The following is a 22,168-nucleotide window of genomic DNA, read 5'->3' on the forward strand; positions in this document are numbered from 1 at the left end:
AGAATATATGTACTGGTCAAAAAGGCCATTATTTGAGACACCAGTGTTTGGAACTATGATGGCTCTTAGGCATTATAAAAAGAAAAAACAATACCTTAATTTCCCAGATAATGAGTCATATGCAAATATGCACCCAAATCCAAAACTAAACAAGATTTATGATGTCTGTTGCTTCTTAGAAAATAAATTTAGAAGTCTATGTTCCTAAAAGAGACATAACAATAGGTGAAAGCTTGATGCTGTACAAAGGAAGATTGGGTGCAATACATGCCATTAAAGCACTCAAGGTTTGGCATAAAGTATTATATGCTGTGTTTGGACTTTCATAATATAAGTAGGAAAAGGCACAGAAATGGATCCAGACTTTTTTGGTCTTCCAATATCTATGCAAGTTGTTTTGACTCTCATAAAGCCTCTGTTTGGAAAAGAATGTTGCCTCACAGTTGACAATTATTATACCAGTCCCCAATTAGCTGATATTCTCATCACAAAGAAAACTGATGTTTATGGTACAGTGAGACTAAACAGAAAGGAAATGCCCAAAATGCTGAAGAAGGAAAGGCTGAAAAGGCAAGAGGTTGCCACTTTTCAGAGAGGGAAACTCATGGCCTTGTGTTGGAAAGATAAAAAAAAAAGATGTAGTGTTGTTATCTTCGGTCCATAATCCTTCTCAGGAAGAAATAGTAACTTGAACAGGAGTAGTGGAGACCCAAAGTAGTTTGTGACTATGATTTTTCCATGGGAGGTTTAGATAAAATTGACCAGCATTTGGCAAACTATCCCCTGCCCAGGAAACAGATTAAAAAATGCTACAGGTTTTCTTTCACCTAATGGATCTAGCTGTGTGGAATTCATCTCTACTGTATAAAGCCACGATTTCAGATGACTAAAAAGCTCTTTCACCCTTGAATTTCAGATTGGACCTGATTAATGAAATTATCAAGAAATGTCACATGCAAATTCCACCAGTTAGAAAGGGAAGATCATCCTCAGCATCCCACCCAACTTGCTATTCACCAGGCCATTTCCCCATTGATATTCCACCAACTAGAACTTGTCAGGTATGCTCCAAAAAGCGCAACAGAGATGGCAAGAAAATTCGAAAGGAGATACTCTACATGTGTGAAACATGTGAAATTGAAATTGGCCTTTGCATCACTCCTTGCTTCAAGACTTACCACATCAAGTAAAATTGCTGTTTGTTTTTCATGAAATTCCGGTTTTTTTTTGTTTTTTTTTATGGAATGCTAGTTGTCTTTCATGAAATAAAGTAAGTTTGCATTTTTTTTTTTTTTTTTTTATGGAATGCTAGTTGTCTTTCATGAAATAAAGTAAGTTTGCATTTTTTTTTTTTTTTTTTTTTGTGTTTTTCTGTTCCTTTCTTTTACCTCAAGTACTAATTTATTAAAAATCTGTATAATTTACACACTTTTTGGCATACACGCAATAACTCGGGGTAGCTCAAATAGGTTAATTTCTCCCATGTATTTTCTACTAAAAAATTTATAAAAAACTATACAGCGAGTATTCGCATGATGCATACTTTTAATCTGTAAAATAAAAAAAAAAAGTCGATCCGTTATGGCACATTTTCAGGAAACAAATGTTCCAGGAAGGGATTAAACAACTATATATATATATACATAAAAAGGAAAAAGTAACAAATGCAGCTGTAATTATTCGGGCCATTAAAAAAAAAAAAAAAAAAAAACTTTTGAAAGAAAACTCTTCATTCTTCAGGGATGTGGTGTTGTTTTTTTTTTTTTTTTTTTTTTTTTTGACCAAACTGAAACAAATCAATTTTTGCAACAATAAAATATAAAAGTCTGGTTTGGCAAATCCAGTTTTTGGACAGCCAAATTTTGGTTGTTATACCACAATCATTAATAATCCCAAGTTGAATACATTAGATCATCTGGGAGATATCAGAACAGAGATCAGCAGTGTCTTTGTTAATCTCACATATGATTAATAACAGAGTATAGAAGATACAACTGAGGTTTACATGAACACATTTTTTTTAAAGAAATCTGCATTTTTGGTTGTATGATCATTGAGCTATATCATTACCAAAGTTATTGATTAGCTATATTCCGTTGCTTGCGAGTAATAATAAACCTTCAGCAGTTTATTAATGCTTGAATTTAACTGAGGTGAATTCCAGAGGTGGGCTGCTGGAACTCTGTCAATAAAGAATTACCATATGTTAATAGGGTTTAATTCTTCCATTAATTGTTTCACCATAAATTTATTAGTTGTTCACATTCTTAATTAAGATCTAGCTTCAAATTCCAGTAGCTCTTAAATAATCTTTTATTAATACTCGCTGTGTTGGTTTTGAGATGAGTTTTAGTCAATGATTCTCAGGAACTGAACCAGAATTGCAATTGCAAGTTTTACCCTGGACAAGAACTTGCAGAGGGAAAGGTACATCAATTTCATCACCAGTGTGAAATTGATGTATCAAGTCTTAGTCAATGGGGTCTCCATAGCCAGGTGGGCAGGAGCAGCAGTGCGTAGCACACACTTCTTGATTAGACCGGGGTTCGAGCCATTGACCACCAAATACGGAGGATGCGGAAAGGTAGGGGAATGACCACCGCATATCCCCGGAGCAATATGGCCTTAGTTACTAATGCTCCTAAAACCAAATAACGACAACAGGTCTTAGTCAAATTCAGTTTCATGTTAAAGGAAGTTATTTTTAAAGAAGGTAATTGTTAGAAATAATTGTTAAAGTTTGAAATGGCAGAAAAAAACCTTTAATGTATAATAAATAACTTTTAATGGCTAATATTAACAGATTTCCAGTTTGTGGTAATAGGCCAAGAGAAGAGAGTTGCAAAAAAAAGGGGGGGGGCAAAAAGTATAAAAATAGCAGCAATGAGCAGGACTAATAAGGAGCCTTAGGGAATCTCTGTCTTGAATTTCTAGCTAATGATTGACCCTAAAATTTGAAATGAAATATCGCTTGATGAATTAAGCTTAACAGAATTTTTATCAGAAAGAATTGGTGTAGAAAATGATATTAATGGAAACTAGGTTGAACACATGAAGGTTTATCTATCTCTTGATCCAGTTAATAATGTTAAATATTAACTATTTCAGCACTTTATGTTAGCCTGTTTTTTCTCATTCCATAATGGGTATGGGTTGTACTTTCACTAGAGATTTGGGATAATGAGATGGCTTGACACTTTGGCAAGGAGGAGGAACACAAACTTCTGAAACAGTCTGTTGATCAGAGCTACACGGACATCAGTGTGATTGTAACTAGGAAAGTTTTGGACATATCTTGAAATTCAGTTTTCCCTGAGGAACAGGTAACTGATTTATTTTGATTGATTCTACCTTGGAGGTACTGATAATGAAACAGCTAGGTATAATTCAGTCATTGTCCCAAGACGTATCAGTCACTGTTTTGTGGAATGAGAATATCCACCCATTGAATTTCCATTCCATTTCTATTCCATTAGTTGTGATATGTTTGGGAGTCTCATTTGGTGTTAGGTGGAATTTAAAAGATTCTTTTTTTCTTGCTTAGTGTTCTTTTCTATATTGAAACAAAGTACATTCTGCTTGATCTGCTGAAGGAGTTTCCTTTTTGTTAGTAAACTTGCTGAAGTTAATGTTTCTTCACTGAAGTTATGTTTCTCGCAGATTGTTTCTTTTTAAAATAAACTGAGAGCTGATTATTCTACTGGGTTTTAGAAATTGTTCAAATCTTCAACATTTTGGTTTGAATGATGAAGCTGGTCTAGCACTGGCTCTGGTCACAAAGCTAATTACTTCATGTAAAAAGCTAATTTATAATTAGTTAAACACTATAACACCATAAAGTATATACGAGGGGGTATCAAAAAATTCTTACCCTGATCTAGATAAAACATCAGTAGGAAGATGCCATTTTTAATATAAGTTGTCTACATATTCAATAACTAACATGTGAAATTTCATTCTCGTAGGTGATCATACACCGGAAGTGGTGCCTGGAATCTGAAAAAGGATGCAATGGTTGACAAAGTGGAGTATCGAGCAGTGATCAAGGTCAGGGCAAGAAAGCTCATGAAATTGACAAAGAAATGAAAGCTGTGTATGGGCAGAATTATCCATCCTGTGACACTGTAAAAAAGTGGAAATGGGAGTTCCAGTGCGGTCGTACAAGTGTCTTTGACAAGCCAAAAGGAGGAAGGCCATCAACATCCAGACAGTGAGATGGTTGCAAAGGTTGAGCAATTGGTGCTGAGTGACAGATGTGTGACAATTCATTTCATTGCAAATGCAGTGGGAATTAGTTATGGGTCTGCCCACAGCATTTAACATGACCATCTGCACATGTCTAAGGTCTCTGCATGATGGGTTCCAAGATTGCTGACGCCTTTGCAGAAGCAATATCGAATACAGTGTTCTCGCCAACTGTTGGATTCGTGTAATGCAGATGTTGAGAACTTTTTTGGTCGGTTGGTGACAAATGCTGGGTGTCCAATGAAGAAATCATTGTGTGGATTCTACTTTGATTCATCTCAGGAAGTCATCATTGAAGTGGAATCGTGGTTTCGGGTAAAAAATGTGGACTTATATGATCAAGGCATTGAACAACTGATCCATAGATGGGAGATATGTGTTACTATACATGGAGAGTACATAGAAAAGGATTAAAGTTCCTGTGAAGTTTCACATTTCTAGGGCTATTATTTCTAGGTAAGGGTATAAACATTTTGACACCCCCCCCCTCATAATACAGAAGTCTGAGGCAGCAAAAATACACTAAAATATCACATTATAGAATGTGTCAGCCATTAATGCGACAGCCACTTTAGCAGAAGAACAATTACAAATAAATAAAAGAAAAAGTTAATCGTTAATACCTGTCTGTATCTTATATTTTGGGAAAGGTTTTGGTTTTCAGTTGTCAGATGTGTCAAATCTGCCTGCAGTATATCAAAGCATTGGCCTCTGAGTGGCTCCTTCATTTTTTGAAACAAATCAGTGTCACGGACTTGTTCAAAAAACTTTGGGGGTGGAATATCCATTGCCACTGCTGCAGTAATGTCTTTACAGCACCAGTCACAGAACACCTCCATTGTTGCATACTAACTAGAACGGGAAAATCCTGTTCCATAAGCCACTTTAAATGCCACAACCACTGCTTCCTGTAAACAGAATTTGTAATTCTACAATAATACAAGGTGTCATGTTGTTGATACTACTGCACTGGTAATGAGAAATTCTTGCCCCTCCCATCCTGTTATCTGGACATGTTCTTGTGATTTTGATTTGTTCCACAAGATAAGAGTTCATGCTCTTGAACAACACCAACAGCCAGCAGATCACTTCGTAACATGGACTAAACACAGAGTTAACACTACTGAAGTGAGCTGGAATAGTACTAAAAAACATAAGATGGTAGAATTTATTTAATGATCTATAATCTTTCTTATGTCAGCCACTCAGGAAAGTTAGCCCTGAGTATTGTCAAGGTCTGTACAAAACTTATCCCATTAAAAAAGAATTAGGAACAAACAGCAGGAAGTTGAATGGGTTCTTGTGAAATGCACTTATTTATGATATATAGTTGTGGTTTTATTAAAGTTATATTTATAACTACTTTAATAATATGTATAAAGCAGATTTTTATTTATTTTTTCTAGAAATTGCAGCAAACTCGATGGCTAGAGGAGGTACAGACTACTCTTGTAGATCCACAGCAAGTAACTTTAGATGTTCTTAGAAAGCTTTTGGATAAAGGAGTTAACCTTCCTCCTCATCCAACTGTTGAGAAAACAATGGCTGAATTACAAGAATTACTTACTGTTGGAGAAAAGTGGGAAGAAAAAGCAAAGCTCTGCCTACAGGGAAGGTAAACTGATTGCTTTCTATTAAAAAAAAAATTCTATCATGTTTTTAATTTTTGCATTATTAGTATTTGATATGTTGCTAGATTCAAGCTTTTATACTCATCTTTGCTTATACACTATACAACTAAAAATATTCCAACATCTCCCCCCCATGAATATTGCCTACAGTACCAGAAGTTTTCCACACATGCACATGGCTCATCCATACCAATGTGGACTTCTTGGGTCTGCCTGTGAAGTGAAGCGAAGCTGTAATATATTAGAAGCTAGTGTCGGTCGTGGCTCTAAACATATGAACTTCCAGTGTGCGAAGGTGGTTTTAGATTCAACATCAACAAATGCATTGCACAAGCTAAAAAGAAAACTTCCTACAAACCAGTCTATGATTCTTCCCCTACTATTTAAATTTATGGTTGCTACTTCTGAAATCCTTTATAACAGTGAAGATTTTGCTTTCATTCGTTTTACTGTTCCTTCTCAGAGACTTATAGACCTCAATCAAGTCCCCTCTAAAGTGCCTGGTTGCCATGCTCTGTAGCCCACATAATTCAAGTCTTTCCTTGTATATTACAAGAAAATGATACAAATATTAAGTAATGTTAATGGGAGAAATGTTACTGATGACATAGCACAGTTGTTGAATCCTGGCAAGGCCAAATTTACTGGGGCATGATGGCACAGTTGCTGCAGGGGCCCTGTAGCAATTGGGGACCAGGTCCAGATAATCAATTGTGCCAGTTCTCCAGATTTACAGTGGAGAACTAGTCATTTTACTCAATTGGACCTCTTCTCTGTCTCACTGTTGTAATGTAGTTGTATACAAAGAGTTTCCTTTTTTTTTTTTTTTTTTACAAAAATAATTTTTCTCCATTTTTTTTAAATTTTTTTTATTTTCATAAAAATATAGTAAAACTATTTTAAAATTGCAGTTTAAAAGTTCTGTGATTTCCTTCTTATTTTCATTGACTATTGCCCGTCGGGTGTGCTAGTCTATATATTGGAAAATAAATGCAAGGTAATTGCCTTATTCTCTATAAGGTGCAATCATTTCATTGTACTTTTGTGGTGCAAAGCTTATTAAACATTTTTCAATAAGATGTTGTCATAGATATGTGACATAAAATTACAGAAGACATACATGTAAGATTGTAATATTTACCTGTATATAGGTGTAATTTTTTCATTTTTAAGTGGAAAGAAATGCAGTCTAATCAGACCTTTGGAAACAAATAAGCATAAGGACAGCATGCAGTACATTGAAAGAAATGCAAAAATAAATGTAACATTTCATAGTGACAGTGTTCATACATACCAAATATTTATTTGCATCTTTTGCCATAGAACATTAATCCTCCTGTGAGTAGTGCTGATCGTGGGGGTATGTTGTTCGGAATATAGCAAAAAAACTCTGATTGTGGAAGAACAAAAAACAACAGGCATTGTTAGTGAAAATGGACAGATGGGGAAAGAAGAGGTAAAGTGTGTTACTTTTCTGACTGCACCAAGGGTTTCACCCATTTCTGTATTGTGTACTGTTTATATGGCACAGAACTCTGTGCCATATACTCTGTGGAGGCCAGAGGTTTAAAAATTGTCTGGCGAGTGGTTTCGTGTTGTGTAGTGTTATGTTCTGTTGCTTCTCTAATTATTTAGCCTTTGGATCCCTATTGGGACCCACCATTGCCTACACTTTGCCATGAGGAGGCAGGTCAGGCCCCAATAGATTATTTAAGTACTCTGGCAGGCCCTGCTGTCTAATTTCTGGGGATTTCAGTGGCAAGGCAAATTATATATATATAAATGGGATAGCGGGGTGAACACTAGAATTTGGAAAGGCTAAAAGAGGTTTACGAGAAAGTGGCTACACGTTGATTAGAATTTGGCAGCATTGTTAGGGGCATACTCGGTCGGTTTAGTTAGAGTGGAAACAAGTAGAAGGATGGGGATGATAGAGTAGGCATCTCCAAAGAGGTCAGTAGAAACCAGGCAAAGTATGGGGGAGGCAAACCAATCTTCTTCCCCCCTGCCTGGGGATGGGGTTTTAAAGGGAACCGGGTTTGAGTACCCAGTTCAGATCACCAAATGGTGTGTCAGCAGTGGAGCTGCGGTATGTCTCCGCCGGTGATGGTTGTCAGGTCCATGTAAGTGTCAAATCCAGTCGGAAGATCAAACTGCCCATCCTGTTCTAGGGGTGGCATATGTTAGCTGACAGTGGGGAACCCACCAGGCAAAAGGGGTATTAATCTCTCCCCTCCTTTGGTGAGGGTGGAAGAGACACACATTTACTTCTTTCGTAATCTACATTCTCACTCTACTTGCATTCTATTTTTATACTTTTTCTCTTATATTTTATAATTTATTTTTTGTTAGGTTATACAGTTAGTCCTCGTATAACACGTGTTTACACTACACAAATTCAATCATACACAATTTATAAATAGGGGAATGATATCGTATATAACAAGAACTGAATTCACTTATGCACGATTCGTGAATAAGGTGAAGGGGAAACACATTTCACCATAATAACATAAAAACCCATACAATTCCAGCTATAGGTATTATCGCAAGTGCAATTAGATCGCGTTTACTACAGATTCCACTAGCAGAACTGGAAATTGTTTTTATTGTTTTATGGTAGTAACCCCCAGAAATGTGCTTTAGTAAAATGTGAGCTAGTGAGGTGTTCATGTGTCTCTGCCTTTACGGTGTTGTTTATTCAGTTGCTACACGCACGTAGCTTTGTTTATGTGTATCAAGCGTGCCTCCTCATTTCGTAATTGTGCTTTATTCCCTAAAAATCAGTAAAATACTTAAAAGGTGTGAAAAGGAAGCGTCCTGGTGAAGACACTACAGATTCAGAGAGAAAAAGAAAAGCAATATCGATGAAGAGGCGGCGGACTGGGTCGAAAATTTGTAGCGGCCTCATGCTAGCGTTTATGGCCAAAATCACACCAGCATCCGGCCCACTGGGGTTTTCCTGGTAAGGCTTATGGCCAGTCCGCCTCTGTCGATAGAGAAAAAATATGAAATTATGAAACACTTTGAGCGAAATGAAAGACCATGTAATATTGCACGTCCCACAGGCCTAAATGAGGCAACGCCGAGAATTACAAAGAATGCGGAGAAAATAAAAACAACTTTCATTAGCAGGAACAACTCAAAGTGTAATTAAAATCCATTAGATTAAGACAATGAATTGGAAGAGATGGAACGGCTGTCATCTGTTTGGATAGAAAATCAAACAAAAAACAAGTTTGCTTAAGATAGAAGCAAAAGCATAGCAATATTTTATTATGTAATAGTCGTAATAAAATACTTATGTATTTTATTATGGCTATTTATCGTGCTATGCGAGGACCGACTGTATATATATATATATATATATATATATATATATATACAGTGGATTCCGGTTATTTGGGCCACCGGTTAATCGGGGCAGCCGTTTATTTGGGGCAAATCTTAAAAAACAAAAACCAATCGAGAAAATAGCCAGGACTTCGCTTAATTGGGACAAAATGCCGTTTAATCGGGGCAGGAGACCTCAGCACTGGAGATTACCCTACGATTGTCTCCGACCGTACCACGTATTTCGGTCGGATTTCTGGAGGTCACAACCATAAAACAATAAAAACAATTAGCAGTCACCTGTTTATTGGGCTTTTCTGTTAATGAAATCTATCATAAACGGACAGTAAACTCGATCTTATTGAATTTGCGGTAATACCGACAGCTGGAATTCTGTGGGTTGTTATGGTAAAATGCGTTTACGCTTCCATGGAATCTTCAATCATATAAAAAAAATAATTTTCAGAATCTTCTCTTCATTCCTATTTTTAAAACTTCCTAATTTGTTACTCTGTTCTCACTTGCGCGTGTTGTGTTACTTGCAATTTGTGTGTGCCCTGTTCTTTGTTATTGATTGCTTATCTTTTTACTGTTTTAAATTTAGCCCCACCAACAAATGTCAGTGAACAGAAATGTCAACTAGTTTAGTTAGTATGTACATATTACAGTACGTATTAATTATTCCGATCATCACGTATTTCTTCCGATTTTCACGTATCATTTAATTTTTTAATTGGTAAGGTAATAAAGGGTAAATTTGTGCTTAATATATCTTTACTTTTATAGCCTGTGGATAATATTCCTCCTATTTTCGCTAATTAGAATCGCTGTTTAATAGAATTAAAATTCAATTCACAAATGTGAACATAATGATCGGCGCTTACTGTACATCATATAGTGAACGGTACTTTAGTATTTTGAGTTCGTCGTAACGTGATTTGATTGTACAGTAAACTAATTGTAGGGGAGGGGTAAATTGTATTTTTAACTACTTACGTGAAACTTCGGATAATTGGGGCAGCCGCTTAATTGGGCCAAAATGCACTAGTCCCGATGTGTCCCAAATAACCGGAATCGACTGTATATATATATGTATGTATATATATATATATATATATTTTTTTTTTCCCACTCATTAATATTTTTTCTCACACACCAGGGGGATGTAGTGGTGTGTAATGCTAATTTTTTGCATTAGTAAAAAATTAGTATTTAATGTTTAAATACCAATTTTTTGCATAATAATTAAGCTAAATAAGTAAGAATATAAAAGATTAAAACTAGGGTTAATGATGGCTGACAGGCCATTTTTCAATTGCTACAGATGGCAGTAATCAAAGTTGTTCCAAGCCATATCCTATTGTGACCTTTAGTAATTTAAAAAAAAAAAAAAAAAATCGAAAGCAGTTTTCTTTAAGTGAATCAGAATCTTCATCTGATTTGTTTAAAAAACTGTCTGGCACTTAATGTTGTTAATGAATCTGTTATGGTTGGCCTAAAAGCTGTAACAGTGAGAGAATTGAAAGTGGAGATTGAGCACTTGGTGGTAGTGGGCTGTCCATTAATTTGTGTGCTGAAAAGGAGACTGCATATTTTCCTGTGAAAGTGGGTGAATACTTGGTGGATATTTACTACTTTCTAAAAAGTAGTGCTAAAGGGAAAGATAGAAACGTTTTCTGTTACTGCATGCCACTGAAGTTTAAAGGGGGGGGGGGGGTTAAAGCTTGTGTGTATACATTGGTGGCCGACCGGGCTAGCCGGGTGGGTAAAGTGGCAACCCAAAGGTCGCGGGTTCGAATCCCGCCTCGGGCTTGGATCAAAGTACTGCAAAAACCTTGGGAGGTGCATTATGGCCACAGAAGCCGATGCGCCAATAACTACCAAAAAAAAAAAAAAAAAAAAGGTGTACATTGGTTGTCTTTCAATAAATGTTTAATAGACTGGTATAACAGTCTATTAAACATTTATTGAAAGACAATTGTAAAAAGACAAATACAAAACCTTTGACACTTTTTAGAGGTACCAAATTGAAAAGTACAAATGATCAGTACTGAGTGGCACTGACTCCTGTTTAGTTCCAGGTCATGATCCAAAAGTTTTGAAAGAGTACAAATTGATAAATTTGAGGAAAAGAAACTTCTGTATTGCACACCTACTGAAAACAATCCCAAGCAGGCCAAACAAGCAAGCTTGGGGGTGGGGGGAGTCATCAAATCAAAATTAATTTGATTTGATGATTTTGTTATTCTCGTGCATGAAGGTTTCATCTTCCTCTCTTCTGGCCTGAATAAAGTAATTTGTTTGTTTCTTTTAAAAGTGCCAGCATTCGAAAATCCGAACACAGCTCTTTAATCCAACTCACCTCACATCTGTGTACTTGGGTCATTACTTGCAGATATGTCAAAGAATGTTAGATGCTACTTTATTTTACTACCAGTTTTTAAATCTTCCATTTCCATTTTGGAAGTTTATTACCAGAGCAGACTAAATAAGAAGGATGATTCTGTCATAGGCATTTCTTCTGTCAAGGTTATGGAGAGTCTAAAACAGAAGAATAAGAGATCCTGTTCTTCTGTTCAGTTAAGAAGTACTTCATTGCTGTATGTGACTACTTGGTACACAAGTTTCCCTTCAAAAATAATGTTCTTATAAATACCAGGGTAGCACAGATTTCATCAGTTTCAAATTTGAATTTTTTTGCACACAAGATCCTAGTACTTCTTGGCATATCTGAAGATAAAGATATACGGGGTATCCTCGTTATCCGAGGATAATTGGTTCCAGAAAATTTCGCTTAAAACGAGGAACAATTTTCATAATGTTTATTTTAAATAAAACTAAATGCAATTAGGCACAATATCTTAAGAGTTTAAGATTCTATATAATATCGGTGTAGATGCACCATAGACAACTCATAAAGAAAAACTATGATAGCAGTGTGAAAAGCACCATTTCATCTGTATCTCATATTGTGCTCATCTTTCACGAGTTGTCCATGTATTGTACTACCTGAAATAAGTAATGCTTCACTAATAGAGAAGACTATTGTTACTTATTCTCTGTGGGAGCCGCCACCCAGATGCCACTGTTTCAAAGCTAGTTGGCTTTTCATCAGAGGGTGGGCAGGTACCCTGGTATTGCAAGTGAAGCATTACTTATTCGAGGTAGGGCAATACAATGAGGTAGTGCAACTCATTGTGAAGGATGAGTAGATATGGTGTATCTACACCATATACAGTGGGGTATGCTAGAACAAATGTAACTGGTTCTAGAACCTCGTTCGTTAAAGCATCCATTTGTTCTAGCATACATTGAAATATATGTATTTAGGAGTAATCCATTCACAGTCAAAGTTACCATCCAATACAATGATTTAAACAGGATAAATACAAAGGGTACTAGGAAAGTTTTGCAATATGACGCAACAATGAATCACAGGAAGCTGCTTGTTGCTGCATGTTGAGACATGTTCATACGTGCATAGTAGCCGCCGCGCCAAGTCGATGGGCTCAGTTATTCATTAGTAGTGAGAGTGTAAAGTGCTTGCGATGGCATCGTGGTCACGAAATGAGATAAGGACAGTTTTGCGGTATAATTTCGTGAGTGGTTTAATCATAGACCAGTGCTTAGAAGAAATGACTCTTGCACTAGATGAGGATTGTCCACATCGTACAACGATATTCAGGTGGTATAGAGAATTCCAAAGGGGAAATTTCACTCTGGAGGATTCTGAGAGGCCGGGAAGGCCACGAACGTCAGTTACGGAGGAAAACGTTATTGCTGTGAGGAAAATGCTTGACGAAAACAGGCGAGTGACCTACCAACAGATAGAGGATACTTTGGGCCTAAATGCACCAGCAATTCGTTCGATTCTGCAAGATCATTTGCACGTGAAGAAACTTTGTTCTCTCTGGGTGCCGCATCAACTGACTGAAGAGCAGATGACACGACGTGTGACTTGGTGCCGGGAGATGTTAAAAAAGTTTGATAAGGGACAATCTCGGTATGTGAACAACATCGTGACAGGTGACGAGACTTGGCTGTACTATTACGATCTGCCGACCAAGGCTCAAAACAAAGTTTGGGTCTTTGATGATGACGACACACCCGTAATTGTCAGAAAATCCCGATCTGTAAAGAAGAAAATGATAGCTGTATTTTTCAATTCGAGTGGAATTGTGGAACGTGTCGTTTTGGACATGCAGAAGACAGTCACAGCTAAGTGGTATACTGAACAATGCCTGCCTAAATTCATTGGATCTATGAAGAACCTGCGGCCAAAGTCAAGAATGGACACCTGGTACCTCCATCACGATAATGCTCCAGCTCACCGCGCCAAAGCCTGCACCGAATATTTGATCACGACAGGACTGAAACTTCTCGAGCACCCTCCCTACAGTCCAGACCTTGCTCCCTGCGACTTTGCACTGTTCCCGCATGTGAAAATGAAGCTAAAAGGAAGGTGGTTTTCCAGTGATGAGGACCTTCTACGGGCTTGGGACAACGAGTGTGCTTTACTCCCTAGTGAAATTTGGCAGAACTGGTTTAAAGATTGGTTTCGGAGGATGGAGAGGTGTATTGAATGTAGAGGAAATTACTTTGAAAAAATTAAATAAACAAAGCTGTATTGCAAAACTTTCCTAGTACCCTTTGTATTATACAAAATGAAAAATATAAGTGTAAAAATAATATAAAATTAATTTATTCAACTTTTATACACCGTACATAAAATTTGAAAACCATAAATAATGTTTCTTTAGTGAAAATTATGAACAAACTTTCCCTAGTGAAAACTATAATTGAACTTTCCATAATAAAAGCCTAAACAATATTCTCCCAGTGAAAATATAAACAAATTTCCCTAATAAAAATCATAAAAAATCACATAGAGGTGGAAGGAGAGGAGTCATCGTTCCTACTTATCTTGGGTGACTGTCTTGTGGGAGGTTCATCAGTTGGAGGGAATTTGTCCGCCTTTTTGAAGAATGAATCCAGGGTTGACTGCTTTATCCTGTATTTTTGGACCCTCCAAAAGTGGGCCATCAAGGTGTCATTAAAATGGTTAAGGCCCATTTCTACAGTGGCAATACCCAAGTGATAATCTTTTATAAGTTTGGACAGTTTTATTGATAAAAACTGTTTGTTGTAACATTTGTTCATTGTAGCACGTTTGCTGTAGCATACCTGACTGTATATAGTAATGTTTATTATGTACTTGTACATAGTAAAAAATGGATGAAGGAACTGAAAAATGAGAATTATTTTATTAGACATTGTTTTATTATAATAGGTTACACAATGTAAGGTTAAATAAAGTTTATTGAAGTTACACTATTTTTCAGTTGTACGAATAAAGAATGAATCCAGAGTTGTTTATTCATGGTTTTTTATTTTATTTATGTTTTTTTTTTTTTTGTCGTATTTTTTCAGATAAAATTGTCTCTTAGCATTTAGTTATGTCTTTAACTTCACACTTAACATTTGTTTCACAATCATGAAGAAGATCATTCTCACAAAAAATATTCAAGTGCTTGGTCAATTTTCTCAAGGGAAAAAGCTTTAATTCTTTAATTTTCAAATCCTTGTAACTGTGGGGACTTGGATACCGGGATCCCCTGTAGATGAAGCAGTAGATATCAGCATCAGTTTGTCAGTTTCATTGTGCAAACCTATCAGACACTATTATGAAAGAATTAATGTATGGTGGTTCTTGGTTGGGGTACTGACTAGTGCCCAAGGAAGCTTGAAATATAACAAATTATTCCCTCTTGTAGCGTTGAGTGTGAGAGAATATTCAGCCTAAGAAAAACGAATTTAGTTCAAACATACTCTTTCTGTTGAAGCTTTGAAAATGCTCTTAACAGCCAAATCTAGAGAGCAAAGACATTGTTATAAACAGAACTTTGAACCAAAATTTCTGAAGAGGTGAAAGTCTGCAACAGAATATTTCTTGAAGTTATGATCAGTTGATGTTTAACAGTTAAATCCAAACAGAAATCCTAGTTAATCTAATGTTTGAAAACATATTGTACTGGATAATCAATCCTTGATTTCTGTATTTTTCACAAAATGCATGTTTTCAGTGAAATTAAATTTCTAGGGCAGTGAGGACTTAAAAGAAACCTCCTACTTTTCTACTCTTTGCAAAAATCTTGTGTTTTGCACAATTTGGCCCAACATTTGCTGGTGCATTTATGCCAAAACATGCCCCCCCCCCCCATTGCTGTAGTAAAGTAGTATTGGTTTTCTTTATGCACTTCTTACTTCACTTGGCCATTTTGTCCATGCTTTCTTAATATGCACTTTTAATTATTTTGTTATATTCTCACAACATACAGTTGATAATGCATTGTAGCCACCAATGATTGCTTGTCTTGAAGTATTAAATACTTTCTTCCTTTATTCTTTTCATTATAATATTTTATATCCCACTTTATATTTCCATGTATATGGTAGTAGTGAGATGAGATGGAACCACATTACTAATGCCACCATCTATATCCTCGTTTATTTCTTACTTTTATGTTCTTATTTAACTTTGCTTTGTGAATACTCCCACTTCATAAGGGTCACTGTTACTTAAATTTATTGTATTATTATAGTTTCTGGTATAAAAACCGTGCCATCTGAGACTAAACAACTCAGCCACATTGTGAAAAAGGCCCATAAAAATTCCTTGCTTCATCCATGAGAGTCAAACTCAGGTCTTTTCCACCCAGTATGGAGAGAATGGTAATTATCTGTGCTACCCACAAGAACTCTGATATGATTATCTAGATAAGTTATGTGGCTCCAAAATATCAAAGTGTGAACAGTCTCAGGGGTACTATCATCAGGTTTATAAAGAAAAAGGTAATCAGAGCAGTAATCTGCCTTGTTACAAAGAATAATCCACCTGTTGTATGGTTAATGCATAAAAATTTTGTTAACAATCAAGGGCTGATGTGGCTAGCACAGTAGTTAAAATCAATTTTATTTTTCTCAGATCTGCTTCATAATGCACCAACAATTCTGAGGAAGTCTTGCACCAACCATGTTTTTGATTGGATTTCAAAAAAAGTGGGACCCATTTTTCAGAAATCTTTGATAAACCAATTCCTTTGTTAGAATGTTTTACACTCATTAATGCAAAGATACCTATAGCCTAGGCGCCTCCGTAGCCAGGTGGGAAGGAGCAGCAGTGCGTAGCACACGCTTCTTGATTAGACCGGGGTTCGAGCCCGTCACCTCCAAATACGGAGGATGCGGAAAGGTCAGGGAATGACCACCGTACATTCGGAGCAATATGGCCTTAGTTGCTAATGCTCCTAAAAACTAAAATCACCTCACCTCACCTATAGCCTACACTATTTTTTAGATTGATAATTGCTGATCTGTAACCGTGGTATCGTGTTTACATCAGTGTTTCCTTAGAAATTAGCCATTCTTGGTTTCTTGCTGTGAAGTTCATCTTCAGCTTTCTCTATTTGAATGGAGGAAGCTGAAGATGACCAAGAAAGCAAAACATACTAAAGCTATGAACATGTTTTTGCCTTTGTTTATAAGAAAGACTAAATAATCAAACCTTATCTCTATAACTCTGCCCTCATTTTCTATATAAGGCTACAAAATTTTTAGTGCCATTTGTAATATGTGAACACAATACACTGATGCCTAATAAGCTTCTCCATTGAAATTCAAAAACAACATAGACAATCAAAGTACATACACTCATTATTTAGGTAAAGGAAGGGAAAAGAATAATAGAACAATCACAGGTTTAAGATAAGAAATTATTCCTATCTCCCCCTTCCCTAATTTTTCAGATGATTTTATTTAGAGAACATTCTGCATTGCAAATAAGTTTTTTTTTACATTGTTTTACTGCAGCTATTGAATATTTAACATATGTTGCTCCTTTAACTTTATTAGACATCCCTTACCTACTGTGGAAAATATAGTGGTTGAAGCTGGTAGCATACCTGTGTTTCTTCCTAATGTATTGCAGTTGAAAGATGCTGTACACAAGGCCAAAGAATGGTCGTCTAAAGTGGAAATGCTTCAGGTAAGTTTTATCATCTAATTTGGTATGAAGCATAATACAAAGATTTACATAAAACCGAACAGTTAAATGTTGACTGAGCACATGAGTGGGAGTTATAAAATAGAAAACAGAAAATCAGTTTGAAAATTATTCAAATGTAGAGCACCCCTTTTTCTTGTAATATGTTCTTCACAAGTAGTGGAAGTAGTGAAGTGAATAACTGAAATGCTGGCTACATTTTTTTCAACTTCAGCAGTATGTAATAGTGTAAACCTTAGGAGTTTTGATTTATGCTCTTTTAAATTTGTGATAAGTAAAAAAACACTTTCTTGCCAAGTAAGAAACCTTAGTTCACCAACTAAGTTGTTACAAATGATTTTTACAAATAGTTTTTAATAACTTTGGGGGAAAAAAAAAAAAAAAATTCCTCAATTTTTTATTAATTGATCTCATTAATCATGTCTTTAAAATGAGACATTTTCTTTGCAGGTATTATCCATCTAGAAATAAACTATTTCTAGATGGATAATACCTGTACACTTTGTACACTGCAATAAATAATTTTAATTAACATGCATTACATTTCAAATCATTTGCTCTTGTTCATAGTTCATAGCATAAATGTCAGAGCAAGGATTACAAAGTGGCCTTTCTCTAACTGCTGACATCATACTGTATGGGGCATCTCCCATCCAATGTATAGTGTTCTCATGGCCTCTCATTTCCCAGCACCCTCTGCCATGTTCCATTAGTCCCTACTTAATTTCCATTGTTGAAAAGCCCATTCCACAGTTCTCCTATATTTCTTCCCTAGTTTATGTTTAAAGCCACCTCTCTAAATTTCTTGACCCTTTCAAAGTTATTCAAATATGCTGTCTATAACTGTTGAGGGTTAGAATTTTTCTTTTTTCAAAGCCTTTGCAATAATGGCAGGGAAGAGACTTTGAAAAGAGAGAAATAAAAAAAAGCCTTTTACATTAAGAAATTTAACTATGTGGCTTGCTTTAAACATGACTGTGTTTCCTAGTTTTTATGTAATGATATTATAAATATGGTCAAAGTTTTGTTTCAATACACTGCACGCTTTTATACAGAACACTAGAGCTCAAACATTTATTAAACTTTATGAAACTTAAATATATTCTGATTTTATTTTATCAGTTCTGTATATTGGAGTAACTCTACTTATATTTCATTACTTTTAATAATTTTTAGTTGAAGAATTCCATACTCCCAACAAATAATCTAAATACGTACTTATCATTTTCCTTAGAGTCGAGAACATTATCCTTACCTTGAAGTCTTTGAGCACTTAGTTGTTTTGGGTCGACCTCTTCCTGTTCGTTTGGAACAGTTACCACAATTAGAATCACAAGTAGAGGCTGCTAAAGGGTGGAGAGAAAGAACTGCACGCACTTTCCTTAAGAAGAATTCATCTTATTCATTAGTTGAAGTAAGATGACATGCTGAACTTATTTTATTACCACAAGTTATATTGAATTAATTTATGAAAACTTATTATAATGATTTCAAATTGATTTTTCTAAAGCTATTCATATGTCATTATCTTATTCATGACTTATCAATATAGAACTGTAATTTATAGTTCATCTGAAAGCATAAAGATTCTTTCACCATCAGATGGTAATATAGCAGGCTGTGGTTGTGTTTTTTTTAACTAGGTTTAGTAAGCAATAGTGTATAAATCTGTATTTCCCACCTAATTTTATTAATTTTTTGCTTCTGAGAAAGAATCCAGAGAAGAGTTTCCCTAATTTAAAGTAACTAGTATCATTTTATAAATTTTATAAATATTCACACTTTATAATAAATTATAAATTCAAATTATTTTTTAATTAAAAAAAAAGTTCTATATAAACGCATTTACTCTGGTATGAACATAGGTCAGAAGAGTCAGTTGATCAAGAATGATATCATTATCACATTTAGCATCAACAACTCCGTACTACTGCACTCCCACATTGATCATTTGGTTATGTCAGACTTAAAATATCAATTTATTTATATAACTACATACAACTTCATATCTACTAGTCTTGAACATCACATATGACATGAGGACAAAGCACTAATTGAAATTTTATTTATTTATTGTTTTTTATTGTTTTTTTTCACCACACATATATATATATATATATATATATATATATATATATATATATATATGGTGAAAAAAAGGTATGAGAACTTATAGTACTTTAATAGTATGTATGAGTTGAAGATTAAGAAGACAGGTGACATTGATTAAGAACATGCATTTGTGTAGGTTGTAATTTTCAGAAAATACACACAAAAGAAGGTTATTCCAAAGAATGGACATAAAAGAGATAAATGAAAACAAGGTAGTTCATTAAGCTTTAGAGTTTAATTATGACTAGTTCAGGTACACATCTGTAATTCCACCTCTCTGGAAGAGAGGTGGAATTACAGATGGCAGTTTGGAAGACTGTAGTGCCTATAATAATCTCCATAGTGGATATTTCTATAGGCACCATATCAGAAATATAATGAGCATATGAAATAGAGAATGAAAAAATTTTGTAAGAGACTTGGCTGTTAATTAACATGACTGTCTTTTCTTTTGGATAGATCCTAGGAGTTTAAGAGGGGATATGTGTGTGTACTGCCCCATTTGTTGGAACAGTATTCCACAATAGAGCGGATTTGAGATTTGTGCAGAATGAGTAGCTGTTTAGAAGAAAAGTACCATTGTGATCAAATCACAACAGTACTTTTCATTATTTGTGATGTACTTATGCCATGGAAGATTAGAAGTCAGGGTTACCCCAGTAATAGAACTCATTGTGTTATCAAGGATGTGCATTGGAGCAGCCATATATTTTTTGTGAGAAAAAAAAAGACAGGACTGAGTTTTAAAAGGATCAGAATTAACTAAGTTTTCTTTGTCCTACCAGAAAGTTACCCAGAACTAATTCTAGGTAAACTGTGTGGATTGTGGATATTTGAGAACTTTTGGCTGTTTGTGCAGATCAGGGTTTCTCAACTGGAGATGGAATTTAATGTGCTTTCATTGCCCAAAACTGTGAATAGAATTTCCAGTCCACAAAGCCTTAGAAATGTCAAGAGCAATAATTTGTGTATCTAAAATTTTCCACCGAATTTGCCCTGAGATGAGTAACCCAAGCCAAGATATCTTCACTTTGAACAGTGCCCATTAATGTTCAAATTGCCATGAAGTTTTTCTGGTACATGCTACCATCTCTCACCTTTGTTTTCAAGTTGTAGGCAGTTAATAATGATGGAAGCATGCAAACAGTGTTTTAAAAATCAGAAGAGAAGGAGGTAATTGCACCTGTTGACCTCAGTTGTTCAGGTTGTGCTTAAGCTGAAATTAAAGAATTTCTCTGTAATTCAGATCTAGAAGATAAAATCAAGTAGTTTAGTAAAATAGAGAAGAAAAATTTTAGGATACACTTTCCAACGTTTTAAACAGTGCAATCCAATCACTGAAAGACAAGTTGAGTTGAACGTAAAGCATAACGACCATCTCCAATATGGATTTTGAAATTTTTCACATAGCTGGTGATCAGAAAGACATTTCCACCATTGATTTTAAGGCAGTTTTCTTACTGAAAATCTTAAAATTTGTATGCTAAAACAATTTGATGGAAACATTAGCAAATTTTTTTGTGGTGCAGAGAATTCTTTTAGCATTGAATTGGATAGGTTTGTCACCTTATCAATTAAACATGCTGTCGCCAACAATTTAGACTCAGATGAAATGATCCAAAGATTTACAACCATTAAGACCAGAAAAGTTAATCCGTGAAGTAGAAAATTTAATGAATATATAATAATTAATGCTATTTGTTTATTAAATTTAAATTAATAAATTAATTTTTATTTTAAGATTTTAATAAAATGAACAGTAAAATTATCAAAAAATTTATATTTGAACTGAAAACGTTTCACATATTATGAAGATTGATGTGGGCATGGATGCAAAACTAAAGTTGGCTCAAGGCACCACAACCCTTTGAGCTGGTTCTGATGGGGTATCATTAGCATATTTTATGGAACAGTTATATGAACAAAGCAGGGGTTTCCTGTCATAAATTGCCAAAATTATGAGTCTTGAAAATACCTAAGGAATCATATGAAACCCAAACCAGTCAGCTTCAAATATTTTAAAAATTATTTTCACAAAAAATAAAATAAAAAATGGGCTGCCTGCCCCCACTTCTTTGCAGATACCTTTGGATGTATTTTGCCTCACACACAAAATAGGAGCAGAGAGTTGCTAACACTGTTCAATACAGTCAATACAAAATAAATAATAATAATTAATCTAGCGAAATTAATTTAAATCTTCGAAAAATAGTCAAGACTTTATCTAATGTATTTATAGTGTAAATGCATCAATCACCACAAATTTTATCAGATAGTACACTACAAATAACACTGCTCATTAAAAGTATATTGCTATTTATTTGTATAAAGGGTACTAGGAAAGTTTTGCAATATGACGCAACAATGAATCACAGGAAGCTGCTTGTTGCTGCATGTTGAGACATGTTCATACGTGCATAGTAGCCGCCGCTCCAAGTCGATGGGCTCAGTTATTCATTAGTAGTGAGAGTGTAAAGTGCTTGCGATGGCATCGTGGTCACGAAATGAGATAAGGACAGTTTTGCGGTATAATTTCGTGCGTGGTTTAACCATAGACCAGTGCTTAGAAGAAATGACTCTTGCACTAGATGATGATTGTCCACATCGTACAACGATATTCAGGTGGTATAGAGAATTCCAAAGGGGAAATTTCACTCTGGAGGATTCTGAGACGCCGGGAAGGCCACGAACGTCAGTTATGGAGGAAAACGTTACTGCTGTGAGGAAAATGCTTGACGAAAACAGGTGAGTGACCTACCAACAGATAGAGGATACTTTGGGCCTA

The 22,168-nt window shown here is 35.3% G+C and overlaps 1 protein-coding gene across 5 annotated transcripts in view; it reads left to right on the forward strand.

Annotated features, from left to right (window-relative positions):
- Positions 1–22,168, forward strand: part of Kdm5 (Lysine demethylase 5) — a 589,167-nt gene that overhangs the window by 376,442 nt on the left and 190,557 nt on the right. For all 5 annotated transcript variants that reach the window (XM_090384917.1, XM_090384920.1, XM_090384918.1 and 2 more), the window contains 3 exons: positions 5,652–5,860; positions 17,121–17,253; positions 18,506–18,685. In XM_090384917.1, the coding sequence (XP_090241043.1) occupies positions 5,652–5,860; positions 17,121–17,253; positions 18,506–18,685 (522 nt within the window). The remainder of the gene's footprint in view (positions 1–5,651; positions 5,861–17,120; positions 17,254–18,505; positions 18,686–22,168) is intronic.

This window comes from Mastigoproctus giganteus, chromosome 11 (assembly GCF_048544385.1).
Source record: "Mastigoproctus giganteus isolate SK-2022 chromosome 11, ASM4854438v1, whole genome shotgun sequence".
Lineage (NCBI taxonomy): Eukaryota > Metazoa > Arthropoda > Arachnida > Uropygi > Thelyphonidae > Mastigoproctus > Mastigoproctus giganteus.